This window comes from Sarcophilus harrisii, chromosome 5 (genome assembly GCF_902635505.1).
Source record: "Sarcophilus harrisii chromosome 5, mSarHar1.11, whole genome shotgun sequence".
NCBI classification, from domain to species: Eukaryota; Metazoa; Chordata; class Mammalia; order Dasyuromorphia; family Dasyuridae; genus Sarcophilus; species Sarcophilus harrisii.
Genome location: NC_045430.1, coordinates 63288226 through 63309480, shown reverse-complemented (window position 1 = coordinate 63309480; position 21255 = coordinate 63288226). Strand labels below are relative to the sequence as shown.

At 36.5% G+C, this 21255-nt stretch overlaps 1 protein-coding gene across 2 annotated transcripts in view; it reads right to left on the bottom strand.

Annotated features, from left to right (window-relative positions):
• LOC100926503 (voltage-dependent L-type calcium channel subunit alpha-1C) overlaps positions 1-21255 on the bottom strand; it is a 342775-nt gene that overhangs the window by 214904 nt on the left and 106616 nt on the right. For both annotated transcript variants that reach the window (XM_031937793.1, XM_031937792.1), the window contains exon 6: positions 16117-16289. In XM_031937793.1, the coding sequence (XP_031793653.1) occupies positions 16117-16289 (173 nt within the window). The remainder of the gene's footprint in view (positions 1-16116; positions 16290-21255) is intronic.

Below are 21255 nucleotides of genomic sequence, written 5' to 3'. Positions count from 1 at the left end.
TGAAACGTGGAGAAGTTTTCTCAAATCATATTGACTTATTGGTTATAGGTATCTCAGCTTGGGCATTTCATAACTTCTTTCTAATGTTTTGAGCAATAATTATAATCATGGAATTGTCAGATCCACATCTTTTTTACAATGCATGGAATCCATTTCCCATCCTTTATAAAAAGAATAATTGTTAAAAAATAAAAACTCATATTAACTAAAGAGCAATGGAGAGGCACATAGGTGTGAATACTACAACATATCATCAAACAAGGAATTATAAAGACCTGGAGTAAAGGATGTTACCAAAGAAGTATGTGAATGAAAAAAAAAGAAAAGATGGTCATGTAGCTGGAGTGATGTATGGCCGGATATTCAATTGTTAGTTGCTTGAACTGAAAAGGAAGCAGGATTGCCAGAATGTGGAATAGATCCCTTGTGATGAAATTATGGAAGTACATAAGCAGATACTGTATAAGATAGGCAAGCAAGAATGGATCAGCACTCTAGCTTTGGAAAGAATGTCCACATAAATGAGATCACAGATCCATTTGAGTATTACAGCAAATACTTTTGAAAATTGCAAAAGTTTTATGTCAAGGGGAATGAAGGAGATTAAATAGTTGTTTGTATATGCAGCAGAAAAAAGCAGTGATGGAAGGGGGAAGGGAATAAGCACATGTAGAGCACCTATTACGTGCCGTGAAAATATTATCTTATTTAATCCACACAACAACTCAGAGTAGATGGTATTATTTTTCCTATTTTATATTTGAGGACACTGAGGCAAACAGAATTAACTGACTTTCCCAGGTTTACACAGATAATAAACGCCTAAGGCTAGATGTGGACCATGGTCTTTCCTGATCCCAGTGCTCTGTGCATTATGGTACCACTTAGCTGCCACGATATGTTTTTGAATAACACAGGGACAGGGAAAAAGCAAAGTTCATGTTGCCTTCATAAAGGAGGCAGCAGCAGGCTGATTGATGACTCCTATATTGTCTAGTCTATGGGGTTATACTTGATGAGATGTGAATCATTTTACTGCAGTAGATGTCCTGGAATATCTGCCAGCTCTGACACTTTTTCAAGTGTCAAAAAGAACAGGGCTGCAACAATGTGTTCTCTGGAATGTCAGGTTGATTCTATTTGCCTGCATCTTAGGCTGCATCTGCTTCCAGAGTTCTTTGGATCCTTGGTGGTACAGAGCTAGAAATCCACAGAGTTGTGCCACAGATGATGGTCAGCAAAGGTCAAAGCCCCCAAAACAAATCCAATAAGCACCAAATTCCAAGCTCTTTGATTCTCATCTTTATTTTCTTGCAAGATTCCTTGGGTACTGGAATCTGAACTTTTTTTATTGATCTGGAATGAGTAATAACTACTTCATATATTTCTACTAGTATCCCTTGGGTTGACCTTCTTGAAGATCCCTTCCTGCAGATGGGGTTTAATTTTGACTGTTCTAATATTAACTTTTAAATTTTAACTGCAGTAAATGTGTTTTCTATTGACATGTGAAGCTTCTGTTACTGTAAAGAAGGAAGACTCATAGTACCTAGTTTAGTTACATTCAGGGATCAGAATTCCCTCATGCTTGTCTTTCCATGAAAGTCTGTGAAGAACTTCCCTCTCACATAGTTCCACATCCAGTATTTAATCCTTGAATCTTGAAAATGGGTGCAAAGCCATTACCCAGTCTTATATTCTTTAGGAGACATGACTACTTTCTCTATCTGTCTTCAGGGGATCAGTTTCATAATCTTTTAATTATTTTTTGGTCATAGATATCTCTTTCTATGCATGTCCATTATATTAGCTACTGAATATGCACAAGACTAAGATGAATTTAAGAGAGACTTTCCTTCACAGGTGAGCAGATTTGTGAAATCTTGGCCTACTGGGTCAAACAGACTAGCAGACCACTGATCTGCGCTGGGGTATAACATAATGGAAATAGTGCTAATCTTGGAGTCAGGAGACCTGAATTTGAATTCTTGCTCTGTCATACACTAATGGTTTGACCATGAAGATGTCACTTAAACTCTTTTTTTCTCCTCTGTAAAATGAGAACTAAACTAAACTAAACAAAACCAAATCTTTATATACAGTGGTAAGAAAACATTTTGTAAACATTAGAATACAATGTAAATATCTCATTCTTTTTTATTTATTAAATATTTACTATGTGCCTATATTATGCTATATATTGGGAATACAAATACTAGCAAAAAAAGACAGTGCCTGTCCTTAAGGAGCATATTTTTTAATGAGAGAAGGCAGTAATAAAAGAAAATTGAACAGGGAGAAGCAGGTAAGAGGAGATACCCATGTCAGGACATAAAAGGGGTGGAGGCCAGAAAAGAGTGAAAGATATTCTGGAAAGAACCAACCAAACAGGGGGAGGGGCCTGTTTATATTATATTTATATAATATCATATATATTATAAACACAGTTTATATTCCTCTAATTAAAGAATAACTTGAGTCTCTTGGGAAAGATTAGAGCTCCTCAGTCTCCTTCTTCATGAAAATTCTAGTGTTGAAATGGATGAAATCCAGAATTCATATTGTACTGTTGTTATTTAGTTAACTTTTCATGACCTGATTTTGGGGTTTCTTGGCTAAGATATTGCAATGGTTGGCCATTTTCTTCTCCAGCTCATTTTACAGATGAAAAAACTGAGGCAAACAGAGTGGAGTGACTTGTGACCCCAAGCAAGTCACTGTTATCTGAGGCTGAATTTGAATGCAGATCTTCTTGACTCCAAGCCATTCACTTTATTTACTCATTGTACCACTTGCCCACCCCTCAGGAGCTCATGACTAGATTGTAAATGCTCCCAGTGAACTTAGGGTTGGGGGAGTTGCACTGAGTATCCACCCATATCTAATAGTGCAGAAGCAATCATTTAAGCTGGATCTGCAATGGGTTTCAGTCATGGGAGTCAAACCAGCCTGACCTTTTTAGGAAATACAGTGCAGTGCATTAAGTCTTTATGACAGATCCAGGCCATTATTACTGAGAGATGGAGAATGGAGAAATGAAAAGTATGTACAATTCCACTAAGCTCATACTAGCTCAGGTTGGGTTTCGGGATGGTTGTATGTGTGTATATGTGTGGGTATCCAGGGCTTTCCTCTTCTATTACCTTTAGTATGTGTAAATCTGACTGCTGCTGATCTAGTCATGAACCTGAATGGTGCATTGGGATTTTTCTGCATAACTTGGGGCGCAGGCTGCTTGAAACCAGAATGGAAAGATTCAAAAAATTTGCCAGGAGACCTCTCTGTTTGCTCTTATGCAGTGCAGCCCAATGTTCTATGACTGTGTGAGCATCTTCATCTAAGAGACCGACAACAAACTTCTTGAGGTCAGGGGCAATCGTATTTATTTAGTCTCTTGCCTAGAGTAGGTTCTTGATAAATATTTGTTGAATTGCCTCATGGTCGGCTTATTGCCAGATCTTCCTCCTTCTTTTGAAATACCAGAGCAGATGATTCCACATTCTCCCTTGGCAATGTGCTTTGCTCCCTCAGGAACCCTAGATTTGTTCTGCCTAATGGGTAATCTAGAGAGCTGCAGCTGCAGCACCCTCTCTCTTTTTTTCCTTATGCCATCTATGGTCCGGGGTATAAAAAAGTCAAATCAGGACAACGGTGAGTGCCTAAAAGAGGAGCCTGGGAAATGCTAACTTGTTTTCTGCATTTCTTATGCAGTTTGTGATGTCCATATGCACTTTATTCCATCATAAATCAGGGTAGTTGTGGTTTGGGTTCATTTTGCCCTTTTTCCCCCTACGTAGCAATGCTGGAGACAAAGTCCTCTGATCCTTAATTCCCAGATGAGAACTCCATGTTTCATATACCATTCCCCATTGAAAGTGGCTCTGCAGGAATGGAAAGTGAGGCTGCTTCTGTCTTGTCAGTAAACTACGCAGATATGAATCAGGAAACACACCAGGGACCACATGCCTTCTGAAGGAGAACAGCAGTCTTGTTAACTAGTCACTTGTCAGACAAGACTGGCACTTTATGGGAATGTAATTCTGTATTCAGACAGCCCATAAAAATTCCATAGAGCCAGTCGTCTATGTGGCCTTATCTCTTTCCTATACCTATGGAAGTATGTAGTAATTATTCAAGGAGAAGAATTTTCTGACCCTCTGGTTTTAGAAGGGAACGTAACCTTTTCTAACATCCTCATGTTCTATCCAGGAAGAAAAGTTAAAAATTTTGGCTTCATTAATAGAGACATAGTATTCAAGGAACTTTATAGATCAGATAAAATAAACATTCAGTTTCTTATTGTGTACAAGAGTAAATTAAGACATACAGAGAGGGATTTGCCCAGGATAGAGATCTAAAATTACAGGATTTTAAAGCTGAAAGGAACTTGGAGATCATCGTTCAGAAAGGCTATAGTTTACTTTGACCACAAGTGTCTGATTCAATCTGAGAGGCTGGGCCCAATTTTGGGTGCCATGATTTAAAAGACTGTAGATAAGCTGGAGCATATCTAGAGAAGGGTGATCATGTTGATGAAAAAATTTCAAAAGTATGAGTACCATTTGAAGGAACAGGGATAGCCTGGGAAAAAGGCTTGGATGGAACATTACAATACTCATCTTCATATGAAAGACCGTCCTTTCTCCAGAGAGCAGAATTACAGTCAATGATGGGAAGTTGTGGAGAGGCATTTTTCAGTTTCTTATGAAAAAAAAAATTCCTAACAACTGTAACTAAAAGCAGAATGTATTTCCTAAAAAGGTGGTCTTTAATTAATCAACCATTAACATTTATTAAGGACCTTTTATTGCCAGATACTCGCTTTAAGAGAAAATAGAAAACCACTGGTTATAAAAGTTATAGAAGAGAGTCCTATAGTTATGAGTTCCTTTCAAACTCAAATTCTATGATTAAGCTTATAGTATTATTCTTTAAAAGTCATATTTATTATAGATATTCCCATTTAGCATATACCTAAACATTTTCTCTTGAATAGCTCTTTTGCTGATGTTTTTATTGTCTTAGTCTGGGAGAGCAATACCTCCACACCTGGGATTGATGGTCAGAGCCATAACATAGAATTTTGGCACCAAGGAAACATTCAGTTGGGGGACAGGATTGTAGTTACACTAGTCACATTTTTTTGTGGGAAAGGTTAATTCACTTATTCAGGTTTATACAGATAGAAAGTGTTTGAGGCCAGATTTGAATTCAGGTTCTCCTGACTCCAGGGCCAGTACTTTATCCATTGGGCCACCTCAGTGACTCATTATAGTTGTACTAGGGAAAGGAATAGCTTAATTCCCAGAACTATGGCTAAATATCTCTGAAGTAATTGGGGTTAAGTGACTTGCCCAGGGTTACATAGCTAGGAAGTGTTAAGTGTCTGAAACCAGATTTGAACTCATGTCCTTCTGATTTCAGGGCAAATGCTCTATCCATTGCACCATCTAGCCACCCTTAACTTTTAGAGGAGGCCAACTTTTAGAGGAGGGATATGATAGGTGGAGAGTGCAGCCTAATATGGGAAGATGGATCCTAAGACAGGAGCAGAACCTTTGTAGGGTAGGTAGCCCTGGGAACTGGAAGAACTTGCAGAGCATCAGGATAGGTAGGTATGATGAACTGGAGAATTACTAGGAAAGTAACATCCATCTTTGGATGTTACTACTCTGGGACCAACTGGGACAACCCCTAGTTACTGTCTTGCTCTATTTACATTTCTGAGGATGGTCAGTGCTAGACAGGGAATTTTCCAAAAAGAAGATGCCCTATTAGCCATTCCTATGATGAGGACTTTCTATGTACCTGAAGTTCCAGTTCATTCTCAGCTGGGAATTAAAAAGAATAAACATCTCTTTTGGCAATAAACAGAAGAAAATTTTATCATTTTTACTAACCATTTTTCTTTTCTTATTTAATTATCTGGGATAACTAATTACTAAAACACAATGGCTCTTCAGTTTGAGAGTGACCACAACCCATACTGGTGCTTCTCTCTAATGAGCTTGTGATTATACTTTGTTTTTGAAGAGGATCAATGACATTATGTATGATGTCTTGACTTTGATGTGAACTAGATTTGTGAGACAGAGTTGCACAAAATCATCAGCCTCACTTTCTCTTCCAGAGTTTTCTAAGTCCCAGTGGCAAGACAAAAAGCAGAATGATTGGCAATGGCTCAGAATGAAGTGGATGACCTTAGCTTTTCTGATATCTGATGGAGCTCTAAGAGCTCCATAGCACTTGCTTCAGCCTCCTTCATGATCATTGAAACAAAATGCTCTTATCTTCCCATTCTGTGAGGGGGAAGTTTTCATATGCTTGAGTTAGACAACCCCCTAACTCACCTTGAGAGCATCAAGATTGAAAATTACACAGGAAAACTAAATGATACTCCTTTGTCCATGAGAAATCTCAGCCCAAAAAAATTTCATGGGATTCTGTCTCATGAGACAACTCTCTAACACAAGGCAGATCCAAGGAAAATGATGTTTGAACTTGAAAACATTTCAAAATATTCATTTATCCTTGAAGTAGACAATAATGCAGGCCAGCCATACCCAGAGCTCATAAGTCAAATAAAGAGCTTTCGTGTATAACTAAAGACCCTTTATAACATTTAATTCTTATATTAGAATATTTTATGGTCCTAAACTATATAGGATGTACAGTGATCACAAAGCTCTTTAAGTTAATGACTATTGCAAATGTGATCGGAATCACATTGCTACTAGTTCTACTGATATATAATAAGCTTCATTGGAGACAGATATCATGTAGCAGCTGGAGAGTCAGCCCTGAAATCAATCTTCCCTCTGCTAGACACTAGCTGTGTGATTTTGGTCACTTAATCTACCATTCCTCTCTGCTTATAAATGAAGGGCACAGGAACTTTTGCTAGATGGAATTCCCTATATGAATGAAATTATAGGTCTAGTTCTTATAATACTATCCTTATTCCTTCAATATGTTGATTTGTGTAAATTCTTTCTTGTTTAGGCTGTGAAACCTGAAAACTGAAGACCATGTGTAAATAGTTTCTTTGTGAAACTCGAGTCCCAAAGTCCATTCATACAGTACTCTCTCTTCATTGCTGGAGCCAATGTGCCAGCATCAGAAAGGGGTAAAGTTGTTAAGAGCAAGATAGAAGAGATCATTAATCTTTTGGGTTTTTTCAGGATCTGCTTCCCATTTTGAGAGAGAAGATGGATGATGTTAATCCCATTTCAGATCGCAGAAGGGAAAACAAGACCCTGGGAAGAAGATGACATAAGAAGAGCTAACAATTTCCATCATGTCCCTTCTCCCAGCTTGCTACACGAGGGACTTTAGAGAACTTCCCCTTTACTGAGATCTGGTATTTTTTGTAGAGTTAAGTCATCTTGCTTCCAAAGAGACAACTTTTTCATTCTGTATTGTCTAGGATATTATATATCCTAATAAATATACTTCTGATTTCTTTCATGATAAACTTAGATAAATGGGTTTCTTTGCTATTTGCTATGTGTCTATACATTTTGGAAATGTACTTAGTTAATACTTAGTTAATACTCAATACTTAGTTAAAAAGCATGGGTCCTTCTTTCCCCATCAATGAACAACAATCAAAATATCTTGAACTTGAAAACTATATCTTCTAGACCCCAGCTTCTTAAACTATAATATAGGTCATGACTCCATATGTAGAACCCCTAACTATCTCAAAGCACAGTTCAAATGTTTTAAATCTTCAGTGCCTGACATAGAATAGGTGCTCAATAATATATGTTGAATTGAATTGGACCAGAGACATTTTTCAGTAATGCCATGAACACTATAGCCAAACCTTGTCACTTCAAAGTCTCACACTGAAAAGGTAGCATAGTATCATATGAAGAATATTGAACTTGAAGCCAGAAAATCTGCCTTAAATCTTGGGAAATTTCTTATTGTGTGACCTTGGGAAAAATGACATCTCTAGGTTTCAATTTTCTCATCTGTAAAATGGCTGATTGATTAGTTGGGAGAGCATTCAAAGGAGAAGAACTAGGACAATAAAGGACAGTAACTTCAAGCCATATGAAGGAATGGTATGTTTAATTGAGAGTAAATGGGGGAGGCAGGTGATGAGAGCAAGATGAGGGCAGGAAGTAAAGTGATGAGAGGACAAAAGGACTATCATAAGGAAGGACTGATTTAATCTGCATGGCTCCAAAAATAAGAAAAAACTTTCAAACAATTAAAGTTATCCCAAAGAGTAATGGCTCTTCTGCTTTAGAAGATGGTGGATTCATCTCCCTAGAGTACTTTAAGCAAAGGATACTGTGTGATAGGATTAATATTTATCAGTGGTTCCCTGTAATATGAGTTAGAACCATTCACCTTCCTTTACCCCTACAATAGGGTTAGTTTTCCCTAAAAGGCAACAAAGTTATCTGGGGACTTGATTGGCCTTTTCCTGCCTTGATACAGGTTCCTGATCACCTGTAGGCATTAAAAGTCTCATTCATTTTTACATTTCTCAGGAAAACATGAATATGCCATGTTTTGTTTTCAATACTGCATGAAATCAGGGAAAAATTTTTTTTTTTTAGAAAAAAGAACTCATTTAAAAATAAAATTGTTGAAATTTCAAAAACAAAGTCTTATTCACATGGTGTCAGGTAAATTTCTGAAGACTATATGAGTCACCTTGTAGCGGGAGTTAGGGTGGGAGTGAAATGTGTCAAGAGAAGCTTAGTTCCACTACATGATTGTTGGGTCAAGCTAAAGTAAATATCCTTTTGTTAACTGTTCAATGATTCATTTTATTCCAACAATAAATCTCAATTCAAAGAGTGCTGGTGTTGGGTCTGCCTCTGACACCTGGATAACCACTTGTCTACTGTGCTATAGAAAGGAATATATGTGTATGTGTATATTTATACACACAGGTGTGTGTTAATAAACATGTGTGTATGTATATTTATTTACATATTTACATATATGTCCATATACTTAAACACATATATTATATATGTGTGTTTGTGTATATATATATATATATATATATATATATATATATATATATATTTGTATTGTGGTATTATACAGAGAGAGATAGAGAAAGACAGAGATAGAGGAAGAGACAGAGAAACAGGCAGAGAGCTTTGGCTTTGGCTTGTAGAGGAGTTCCTAGGCTAAACTAGGTATCTTGTGAACACTCTTCCAACTCTGAGATTCTGGAATTCCTGCTGATGCTATGGAAAGAATACTGACTCTCAAGTCTTAGGACCTGACTTCAAAACCTACATCTGACGCTTGGACAAGTTTTAAAAATTCTCTGGGTCTCAGTTTTCTCATATGTAAAATACAAGGGTTGGATCAGATGATCTCTGATCTTTTCCAGCCTTTGATCTCTGATCTTTGGATCTTCCCCTATGCTAATTCCTCTGATTCTAGCTGATTGCCAATTGTTAATCCCTATAATATTCTTCCTAGAACTGTGTTTTATAACATTATTTTGTCTAATGTGCTTAGATGAGAGTCAGCATATGTCTATTGTTATTTATAGAAATGTCTTACAAATACTATTAGATTGTGTACTCTTTGAGGGCTGATCTTTGATCAGCACTAGCATAGCACCCTGCATAGAATGTAATATTCATAAGGGTCTGTTGAATTTAATTAAATGCATTTTTGATAGGTACTTAATATATACTTTTGGATGATTATATTGACCAGGAAAGAACGAAAGAGGGAAAAAAAACCTTTTTACTTTTATGACTTCATCATTTGCTTAATTTTCATCACTGAATGAATGTAAGGACTGAAAAATCAGCTCTGTGCAATCAAATTTACAAGAATGCATTTAGCAGGGGTATGAAGAGCAAATACCCAGGTGGCCTCCCTTCTTTTAATGCAGCAAAAGGATTCTAGATTACACTGTCCAAATCTGTCCCTTGTCTGCTTTCAGTCCCTGCCTTTTGGCCAATTTCCTCGGTGGTGATTCTTGGATACAAAGTCCTCCCAATTCCAAGGGCTATTCATGCTAATTGAAAATTGATGCGTACTGTGCATGTTGCCATAGAAAAAGATGGAACAGCCTGTCTAAAGAAACTAGTTACCTCCTTAGGGTCTCAGGCAGTCTAAAATAATCCTGACTAGCTGTGATTAATTAAAGATGCTCTCTTTCTTTTCCTATGCTCCTTCATCTTCTGGTCTTTCATGATGGCCTGCATCCACAGATGGCTGATGGCTAAGGTCATCTCACAGGGCAGATTGCCTACAAATCAGGACTTTAGTCTTATTCCAGGCCTGATATCTTGACTGAAGAGACAGGAAATGGCAACTTATTTTTATATATAGTGTGACAGCAAATTCATTTATTGTAAAAAAAAAATTCAGAGAAATGTATCCAACTTTAGCTTCTGTCATCTTGAAAAAACAACTAGTGAATTTGAGTTCCCTGTGTTCTTCTTCAAATTCAGTCTTCCTTGTCTCTCTCCTTGAGGAGCCATCTCTATGGCAATGTATGGTATGGTATACTGGAATAAGTAATGGAGATGGGTTCAAATTCCAGCTGTTACTTTATTGTCTGCATGATCAAATGGGAAAGTCATTTGGGATTCAGTTTCCCTGCTGATAAAAAGAGAATGATGGACAAGATGATTTGTAAGGTTCCATTCAGCTCTGAATCTATGAAATTATGTGCCTCTGTCTATGGATAGGAGCCAGTATCCACTGCTATTTCTTTTTCATTCCCAAATCTGAATATCTGTTTCAGTTATTATAATGAAGAGGATTAGAAAATAGAATACTACCTGATTTTATTTTTATGGAGGACACAATAATACTTTTAATCAAAGCATCAACAAAGTTAATAAGCACACAAAGAGGAAGTTATATTGTATTTTGTAAAATTGTTATATTGTATAAAACAAGTTAAGATATTTTGCAATATCTTCCTTTATGAATTTGCTTCAAAATGATGAATACTAACTAAGCTTTCAAAAAGCTCGATATGACTTAAAGAGACACAGTTGGCTAACTCATGATATTCTATTAATGGCTACTTTGATCTTTTCAACTTACGATTCTAATTGCAATTCATTATAGACATATTCCAATGGACTCTACCTTTAATATCCTTTCTGCTGCAATTTACCTTGTCTATTTTCTTCTTACTTTTTAGTTCTTGAGTCTTTCTTATCCTTCTTTCTTGCATTATAATAAGAGTTTGGTTGTTGTTATTGATTTATTCAGTCATGTGTAATTTTTCATAATGCCATGAACTACTGCATATCAGGCACCTCTATCCTCCACTATCTCTTGAAGTTTGTCTCAATTCATGTCCAATGCTTCCATAACATTACCATTCATCCTCTGCCTGCCCCTTTTCATTTTTTTCTTCAATTTTTTCCCCAACATCAGGGTCTTTTCCAATGAGTCCCATATTCTCATTGTGTGACCAAAGTATTTAATCTTCAGCTTCAGTATTTGAGCTTTTAGTGAACAGCTTCAATTAATTTCTTTAGGTATTGATTGATTTGACTTCCTTGATGTCTAAGGGACTCTCAAAATTCATCTGTAGTGCCACAATTCGAAAATGTTGATTCTGCAATGCTCAACTCTCACAGCCATACATCACCACTGGAAAAAATCATAGCTTTGACTCTATGGATCTTTGTTGGCAAGGTGATATTTTTGCTTTTTAGTATGCTGTTCTGATTTGTCATATATTTCCTTCCATTGAACATCTTTTAATTTCATGGTTATAGTCACCATCTGCATTGATCTTTGAGTTCAAGAATATAAAATCTGACACTGTTTCCATTTCTTCCCCTTTTATTTGCTAGAAGGTGATGGGACCAGTTGCCAAGATCTTACTTTTCTTGATATTAAGCTTCAAAGCAGCTTTCATACTTTCCTCTTTCACCCTCATCAAGAGGCTTCTTAATTACTCTTTACTTTTTACTATCACAGTGGTATTATATGCATATCTGGGATTGTTGATATTCCTCTTGGCAACCTTAATTCCGGCTTTTGATTCATCTATCTTCTTAATCTCTTTTGCTTTTGTTAAGTCCCTACCACTTTTCATCTTTTATCTTGTCCATTTTTGCGCCAAATTTTCCCTTGATAACCCTGATTTTCTTGAAGCCATCTCTCATCTTTCTCATTCTATTATTTTCTTCTATTTCTTTGCATTATGCATTTAAAAAAGCTTCTCTCTCCTTGGTATTCTCTGGAATTTTGCATTTAGTTGAATATATCTTTCCCTTTCTCTTTTCCCTCTCCTTCTTTCCTTAGCTATTTGGAAAGGCCTCATCAGACATTTTGCTTCCTTCTTTTTCTTTGGAATGTTTTTTGTTCCTGCTTCATGCCCAATATTAGGAACCTCTGTTCATAGTTTGTCAGGCACTCTACCAGATCTAATCCTTTAAATCTATTAACTAATTCTACTTCCTATTCATAAGGGATATTATTTAGGTAATACCTATATGTATGGTATATATCTATATATAGTCTGATGGTTTTCCTTACTTTCTTCAACTGAAATCTGAATCTGTCCATCTTAGGTAACCCTGAGTGGCACAGCGCATAGTTTCATTGTGCTATGAGATCTGGGGGAATAATAATAACACTAACAATAATAGTTAATGTTCATAGAGCACTTTAAAGGCAACTAGGTGGCGCAGCATATATACAGTGCCAGACTTGGAGTCAGGAAGACTTATCTTTGTGAGCTGAAATCTGATCTCACTGGTACATACTGGCTGTGTGATCTTGGCAAGGCACTTAACCCTATTTATCTCAGTTTCCTCATCTATAAAATGAGTTGGAGAAGAAAAAGGCAAATTACTCCAATATCTTTGGCAAGACAATCCCAAATAGGGTCATGAAAAGTCAGACATGACTGAAAATGGCTAAGTAACAATAAAAAAAATGCTCTCATTTTCTCCTCATAAAAATTCTGGGATTTAAATGTTATCCCCATTTTATAGATGAGGAAACTGAGGCAGACAGAAGTCTTGTCAAAGATTACATAGCTATGAAGTGTGGATCAAATTTGAACTTAGATCTTCCTAACTTCAGTCTAGCACTCTATCCATGGTACCAATTAGCTGCCTATTTATTCTTTTCTTTTCTTTTTCTTTTTCTTTTTCTTTTTTTTGCTAGGCAATTGAGGTTAAGTAACTTGCCCAGGTGTCTGAGGCTGCATTTGAATTCAGGTTCCTGACTATTTAATATTTTCTTGAATAAAGAAAGACTTGGATTGAATTATCTAATCAGAAAACTTTTGTGATGGATTTTCTAGTTCCTTTCTTACTTAGCAGAGGAAGGGAAAGTAAGTTAGCTAAAAGATTACACAAGGAGTGCAAGACTAAACATCTACCACTCAAATTAGAAGTTATTCTCATTGGCTGAAAATGATCCTGGGATTAGAGGAATGATCTAATTAGTTTGATCCACAAAATCTAAGTGTTTGAATTCCATTCTGTGTGTGGCCACAAGGTGCTAGATGTGCTGCCCTCAATGGAGTCAAGATGTTTAACTTAGCCATGGGGAACTTCCATTAAGGATCAGTTTAGAAAATTTGGGTGGTACTCCATCTAGGAGAAGATGCATTTCTTTAATATGTATTTTCAATTCCTTCCTTTATATTATTTCTGAATTTATGTAGTCTTTCTTATAAATAAATGCCTAAAATATAAATGTTTAAAATAGAATCATTGGAGATAGAATACAGAAAGGGAAGCAGTTGGTTAGACTGGGACCTCAGATTTGGTGACAAGATCAGAGCAAGGAAAGGCATGCTACGGGGTTCAGGTAAACCCAAGGAGCCAGACTAGCTCAGACTCTAGTAGGTCTAGAAAGCTTGATGTCTCCTGATTTGAATGTAGAGATTTGGATAGTCTAGATATAAGACAAAGGTGAAATCCTGAGAGGCCAAAAGCAAAATTTGCTATATCAATTCTAATGGTACATCCAACTGATGCATAGGAAGCTAATTGCCTAAATTCCTCATAATTCCCATCTTGCTTCTAAGAAAACACAATTGTCTTAGGAAAGAACCAAAACCTGTAATATGATGTGTCACTAGTTGAAAGGCGTTAAAATCCTTAATGTCCACTTTATTCTTATTATTGCTACCCCTACTACTAACACCTAATTTTTACATAGTGCTTTGAAGTTTGCAAAACATTTTATAAATATTCTCTATTTTATCCTAACAAAATCTTGGGAGACAGATGTTCTCATTATTCTCATTTTACAGATGAGGAAACCGAGGCAGGCAAAGGTTATGTGGTTTGCCCAGACAGTGATGAGGTGAGATTTGAACTTGATTCATAGTTCAATGGATCTTTCACTATTTCAGGTCCAAGTCTTCTTTTCTCTGCATTTCTTTATAGACTCATAGGCTAATAGGATTTTAAATTAGAAAATTATCTTAGGATCATAGTTTTAGAAATAGGACTTTGGAGGCCATCTAGTCTAATTCTCTCAATTTATGAAGGATAAAAGTGAGATTGGGGAATGGGATGAGGGTGATTAAATGGCTTAGTCAAGTTCATAAACACACTAAGCAATGAGATAATATTTCAGTCTATCTATCCCAGTAGATTTCTATAAGCTCTCAGCTTCTAGATGGACCTTTTCAGGAGGATAGGAAAACTAAAACTGCAGGTATCCACTAAATCATTCCTTAAGTTCCCTTAGAACCAATATGGTGGTAAACAAATTAACCATGATTCTCCTTTGAAGGCTGAAACCCTATCTTATAAGCATCAATTGACATGGGGGAGGGATGTTCTGTTTTCAAATTTTGGTTTAGAATTTGAATGAAGAAGTTTTCTAGGACATGAGAGATAACCTACAGCAATAGCACATTTTAGGGTCTGAGCTCAGTTCCTGGAATTAGCTCATTCAAAGGACAAAGAGGAGAAAAATAGACTATCATAGAAGTTCTTGCTCTGGCCAGGGGACAACATGTTTCTGTGGATGGTGAATGGCAGTCAAAAATGGTAGTTAATGAATTTCTAAAATACCATACACTGAGAAAAGTGCTCATAGTCGTTAATCATAAGATAAAGATGCCAGTCTTGAAATTTGTTGAGTGGATGAGCTGAAATCCTAATGCTCCTGTTTTTAAGAGGTGATTCTCACTATCTTTCAGGACAATCCTTTCCCTTAACATTGTGCCAAAAAAAAATTGTCTAATGAATACATCTGCCAACAGTTCCTAAATTCCAGCCATATCAAGGTATCAAGCAGAGGTTGCCCTTTGTTAACAATCCTTATCCTTTTCATACCAGTAGACATTGTCTCTGACCTTCAAGGCAATTCATTCAAATCTGGCCTTATTTGCCTATTTTTAATCTATTAAAAAATTAATCAACAGTCTTTTGTTCATGTGTTTACTGACTTGGTTTTGTTTTTGTTTTCAGATGAATTGATCCCAAAGGATGAATCTGGCAAATTCATCCAATCACTCAGTGAAAGAAGAAAGGATGCTTCTAGCTATAACTTGAATCTTCTAGACTTGTGTTTTCTACAACTGTCAATGAGGAGCTTCTATTTTTCCTTTTGTATCTTCACCCTTCCCCCAAATCCCATCTAGGACAGATAGTTAGGACAGGTTTAATTTTCATCTACAGGAGTACAGGAAGCACCGAGGGCCAACAAACATTAGAAAAGAGAATCCTATGAAATAGAAAATTTTTCCATTTGATCGGATATGTAATCTGACATGCAAAAGAATAGATAACAAGGTAACAGTATTGGCTTATACAAGTACTATCTTAAAAAGGGAATTTTTATCAGCATTTATCAATTAATTCCTTCCTCTGAACCTCACACACACACACACACACACACACACACACACACACACACCCTCTCACACACCCTCCCACACTTTAATGTTAAGGATAACAAAAATAAATGTAAAGCTCTTTGGATCAATAATTATTTTACATCCATGTCCCTATCTTCTTTACCATTAAAATCACAGTGCTCTACTTATAAGAAGAATCTTATCTCAGGAGGGCTCACTACTACTGATCCTATACAAGTTTGGATGAGAGAAGTCTCTGACTTCTGCTCCTTCCCTCCCCCCATCAAGCCCCAAAATAGAGAAGAGTTGCTTACTATTTCTGGGCTTCTCCTCATCCATTCCTTCATCTTCATTCTCAGGGTCAATATCTTCAGCTTGAGTGATCCAGTCCAAGTAGCCTTTGAGGTCCTCTTCCAGCTGCTGCTTCTCTCGCAGCTTTTGGAAGTCTCCTCTAGCCTTTGCCTTCTCTCTCTCTTTGGAAAATTCTCTGGTGAGAGAGTGTTGGAGTAGTGTATGGTAGGTGGGATGGGAGGAAAAAAGGAGGGAGAAGGTAGGAATCAGGAAGGGGAGGAGATGTGGGGATATTGGAAAAAGAACATAATTAGATGAGGTTCCACAAGAAAACCTGCCCACATACCACCCCCTTTTAAAGATACTCTCTCTATATACTTCTTGTCACATGACTAGGGAAGAAGCATTGAAGATCTCCAGTATGCTCACAAAACAGTCTAAATGGGGATGGAGAAGGTTGCCTCTATTTCAAATCATGATCTTGACATTTCTACAGTACCACTCTCTAAGAATCCCTTACATGTAGCACTTATGAAAGCATAAAAGAATGGAATCCATGATTTCATCCCATTTTAAATATATACCAGCCAGCACTTAGGCAGCATGGGAAGTCTCAAGGTGAATCAGGTTATAAATATAAAGGGCCTTTAGAGGGAGAATCTTAGTTTCTTCAGTCTCCTCTCTCCATTTTTAAGAAAATTTGATGGTTATTGGCACATTAATCAAATCTAAAACATTTTTAGGTCATAGGTTCTTTCCCACAAAGAAAAAGATAAATATCAAAGATTCCAAACACAAGAAAATACCATTTATTGAAAAAAATGAACGTCAGATAACGTGAAAATTGAAAGATAAATTTAATTTTAAAGCAATAGTGATTTCAATGGAATTAGGATTTTGCTAGGGAAATGGTTCTTGTTTGTTTTTCTCTTTAACTGTCATTATCTGTTAACTTGAATTCCATATAAAATTCTTTTGCTTTATTCTTCTGAACTCTAATTTGTGTGTGTGTGTGTGTGTGTGTGTGTGCGCGCGCACATAATTTATATGTTCATGTGTGTTAAGGCTGGTGGGTCTGCTTATAAGATAAGGTTGCAGTCTTCAAAGAAGAATCATTGTTAATTTATTTCCCATCATGTTGGTTCCAAGGGAACTTAACCAATAATTTAGTGGATACCTGCAGTTTTGGTTTTCCCATCCTTTTCCTGAAAAGGTCCAACTAGAAGCTGAGAGTTTCTACAAGTCTACCGGAATAAGATACAATTTCTTCCCCATAGACAAATGTTTTGATTGGAATAAATATCCAAAAAGGGAAGAAGGATGGGCAGTCTAGTTGAACAAGATGGCCACTTAACTGGCAGCATTATTACCATAAGCATTTTGAGAGTGAGCATTTTGTCTCTGCAGTCTGACTGCATTCACCATTTGGATGGAATGATGTATAGCAATTTTCTGGCTGTATGTGTGGAGGATAGGAAGGAAGTGATAAAAAGAAGGGAGGGGTTGAGGTACTCTCATTCTAATGACTTCTCTTCAACTGCTTCCTTAAAGACATTCTTGCTTGGATTGAGTTTTCTTTCAAAATTTGATTAAATCAAATTCTAATTTAATTTAACTTTCTCTTTTTCTGGCTCTTTGACAGCAGCCATTTACTTTCCTAGGGAGTTTTTATGCTAAGGAAAAAGTAACAGAGCATCTGGTACCAAAGATGTGCACCCTCAAACTCACCTCAGTCCCTAGTAGCACTTTATCATGTTCATGTGCCTATGGTGGGGTAGGACAGGCAGTAAAGCTGGCTTATCTGCCTTACTTCTTATACCTTGCTAACTAGACTTCCTCTTGTGAGTCCTCCTGCCTGCCAGGGGTAGTGCCCTTCATCCAAGAACTCCATTTCAATTTGTTAATTATTTAATTTCCCTCTCCTGTTATCTACACCTTTCCCATTCCAGACAGAAAATGAAACCCTAACTAATTTCCTACAGAATGGGGCAAGTACCAGAATCAGGAGGGCACTCCACTTTTTGTTACAGGCAATCCAGACTAGGAGAGAGTTCAGATTCTAATGATAATTAGAACTCCCTGTGCCCCTAGAGGGATGATAGGCTAATAGGATTTTAGAGCTAAAAGATATCTTGAAAGGTCTTTCATTTAATAAATAAACCAAGTCTCCAAGAGTTAAGATGACTTGTCCAGAATTCAGAACAAACTAGAGTAGGGGGAACTGAACCATTTTTGTTTTGGAACAAAACAATTTTGGAATTTTGGAATAAAGTGGAATGAAAATTATCTATATAACCAAAACCATAAGTGAAGTTCACTAAAAATGTGAGGGATGAAAAATGCAAGTTTTTGCATTTGCTTAGAAGATAAAGAACTTTTTTCGGTCTTGAGAATTCATTTCCTTGAACGAATTATATATTTTAAAGAAGGGCAGGAGATGATCTTCCTGTAGACCCAATGATCCTATGGTTTAACCCAGATGTGTAGCCGTGAGGAAGGAAATAAAGGCTGGCATGAGCCAAACCAAAAATAGTAATGATTTGCTGGATGGCAGAGTCTGCCTCTTTTATCTTCTCACTTGGATGCCAGCCATCTTTCTGCACTGGGGCCTTAGCTAATGAAGACATTTAAACCCTAATCTGATGGGAGCTGGGTTGGGCCTTGAGACTGAAGCTAGTTTTACAATCAGTCACAGCCCTGGGTTTTGTCATAAGGAAGAAATACATTCATCACCAGCAATAGGTACCAAGAAAAATGGGCCCGAGAGTCCCTGCGTTGTTTAGAAATGTAAAACCCACAAAGGAAGATGTAGTTGAAAAGTCCAGGCCGTATAGACTATTGGACTAGATGAACTTTTAAAGTCTTTTCCATTTTTAAATCGTATTCTAAGGTCAGAGTTGTGAGTGGCAGAAATTCCCTCTGAAGTTAATGAAACCTCTTGCATACTTATTGAAATGCATTTCCTGGCTTTTTTCAATTCAAGCTTTTTAAAACAGTTTTGAATCTGAACAAATTGAATCTATGACAATTCATTAAAACTCCACAGGTTATAAATTTCCTCCTTCATTACATAATTGGTTCTTCTTTTCTATTCTTGTATCAGGGTCATCTTGGTCAGAGGGATAAAGATTTAATGATTACAGAGCCAAAGTGATTCTAAGTTCCATAGCTTTTGCTGCCAACTGAAGGCATTTTTTTTCTTGGTGCTCTTTAAAAGAAAAAAATGTTGAAGATTTTAGATTCTGTGGGACATTAGTTGATTTAGTTTCAAAGACAATTTCAGGAACAAACTTGAATCTGTCGTTATAATTGATTTTAGCTCCTGAAAATGAAGTTTCTTCAAAGGTTTGTAATTAAAGGTCAAATGGGAAAAATACTTGCCTTACCCAACTCACAGGATTATCGTGAGAACAAATGAAATGATGAATATATGCGTGCATGTATATACATACACATATACACCTTTCTCTCCATATATATATAAATTGAATGTGTGATGTGACATGAGTTTCATGAAATATCTCATTTATATGTCATTTTCAGTGAATGAAATATTCTGGTTAAAAAAATTATTATAATCACCACTACCACCATTCATAATTTCATCATCATCATCATCATCATTGTCATGAAAATGTCATTACACATCATCTTCTCAATGCTAGATAAATGATAGTTGACATTCACTTAATACATTATGATTTACAAAATAAATATTTTATCTTTTATCTTATATTTACATTTTATATTATCTCATTTGGTCCTAACAAGACCCCTGAGATAAGAAATGCAAGTATTATTGTCTCTACTTTCTAGGAGAGGAAAGGTTAAATGTTTAAGGTCACACTAATAAATGAAGCTAGGTCTTTACCAAATTCATTGCTCAAATAAACCATTTGACCACAGCTGTTTCAAGCAAAATTCTTGCAATGTGGAAATCATTTTATTTTAAATAATTTTTCTTTAAAATCTTTCTTAAATGAAATACTGACTTTTATAGTTTTAAGACTTAATTCACATAAATATTTTCTTGTGTTGGAATATAAAAATAGAACATAACCATAAAAACTTCTCCACTTTCCAGTGTTAGATCAGAGGATCTTGCTTTTCCTCCCACCTCTATTTACTATTTTCCCCTTAAAAATTTTCACTGACTTTTATTCATGAGCTCACCTGGGAATGAAAAATGGAATTAGGCCAGCACAATCTGTAAATAAGTTGCCCATACAAAGAGGAGACAGGGAGTGAGGGTGGGGTGGAGATGGCCCATTTTCTTCCCCAGTTTCAGACCCAGAACACTGATTCTGTGATGTTCCCAGTCTCTCTGGGGCTTAGTGGTAACTACTCTTGACTTATGTATAAGCTGGCAATGACAGGCAAGCTTTTTTCCCTGAATGTTTCTTGGCTTCTAGGAAAGGTTACTAAAAGAAGCTGATCTGAACTGCTCTCATTGGAGTCCAAAATAATTGTAATGTCATCACAGAAGTGGCAACAGAGCAGCACCAATGAACCAGAGGCTCATCAGTAAGGGTTTCTAGGACCAGTTCTGGCATGACTGGTGTGAGCATATGGCAGAGTAGGTGGGTGGTGAGGAGACATTCAGATGGCTCCCCAAGGTGCACAGATGCTTACCCATGGGACATTGAATACCCCAATCATACCCCATTTCCTCCATTTTAAAAAAAAATCTGTCTTCAGCATTACATTGGATTTCATTCTTTTAGCCTACTACAGTGGGTGAGATTAATGAAGTTTTTCTCTTGAAAATTGAGGGAAATTATAATGTACCAGTCATATCTCTAGATAGTCTATTTCTTTAAATGATCAAGTTCTCTTTCCATTGACAAAAATGGTACATCAGCAATAGGGTCTTTGGTCTATAAAATAACAAACATTTTAGTAGCTGATTAAAAAACAACTCAAAATTTTTGTTTGTACAAAACGAAGCTAAATAAAAGCAAGTCATGTTCTTTTTTTAATGGCCCAGTATGGCCTTGTAATTTTGGCAAATAGGTAGCTCCAAGGCTGCTATATAGTTAAGAAACAACCTCTGTGAGCCTTCCCTCATACTGATTGAATGCTTTCCCTGAAGGGAAAAAGCAAATACTTAAAAGAAATTAAGCTTCACATTATGGAGTGCAAAAGAGCATTCTATTCTTCTG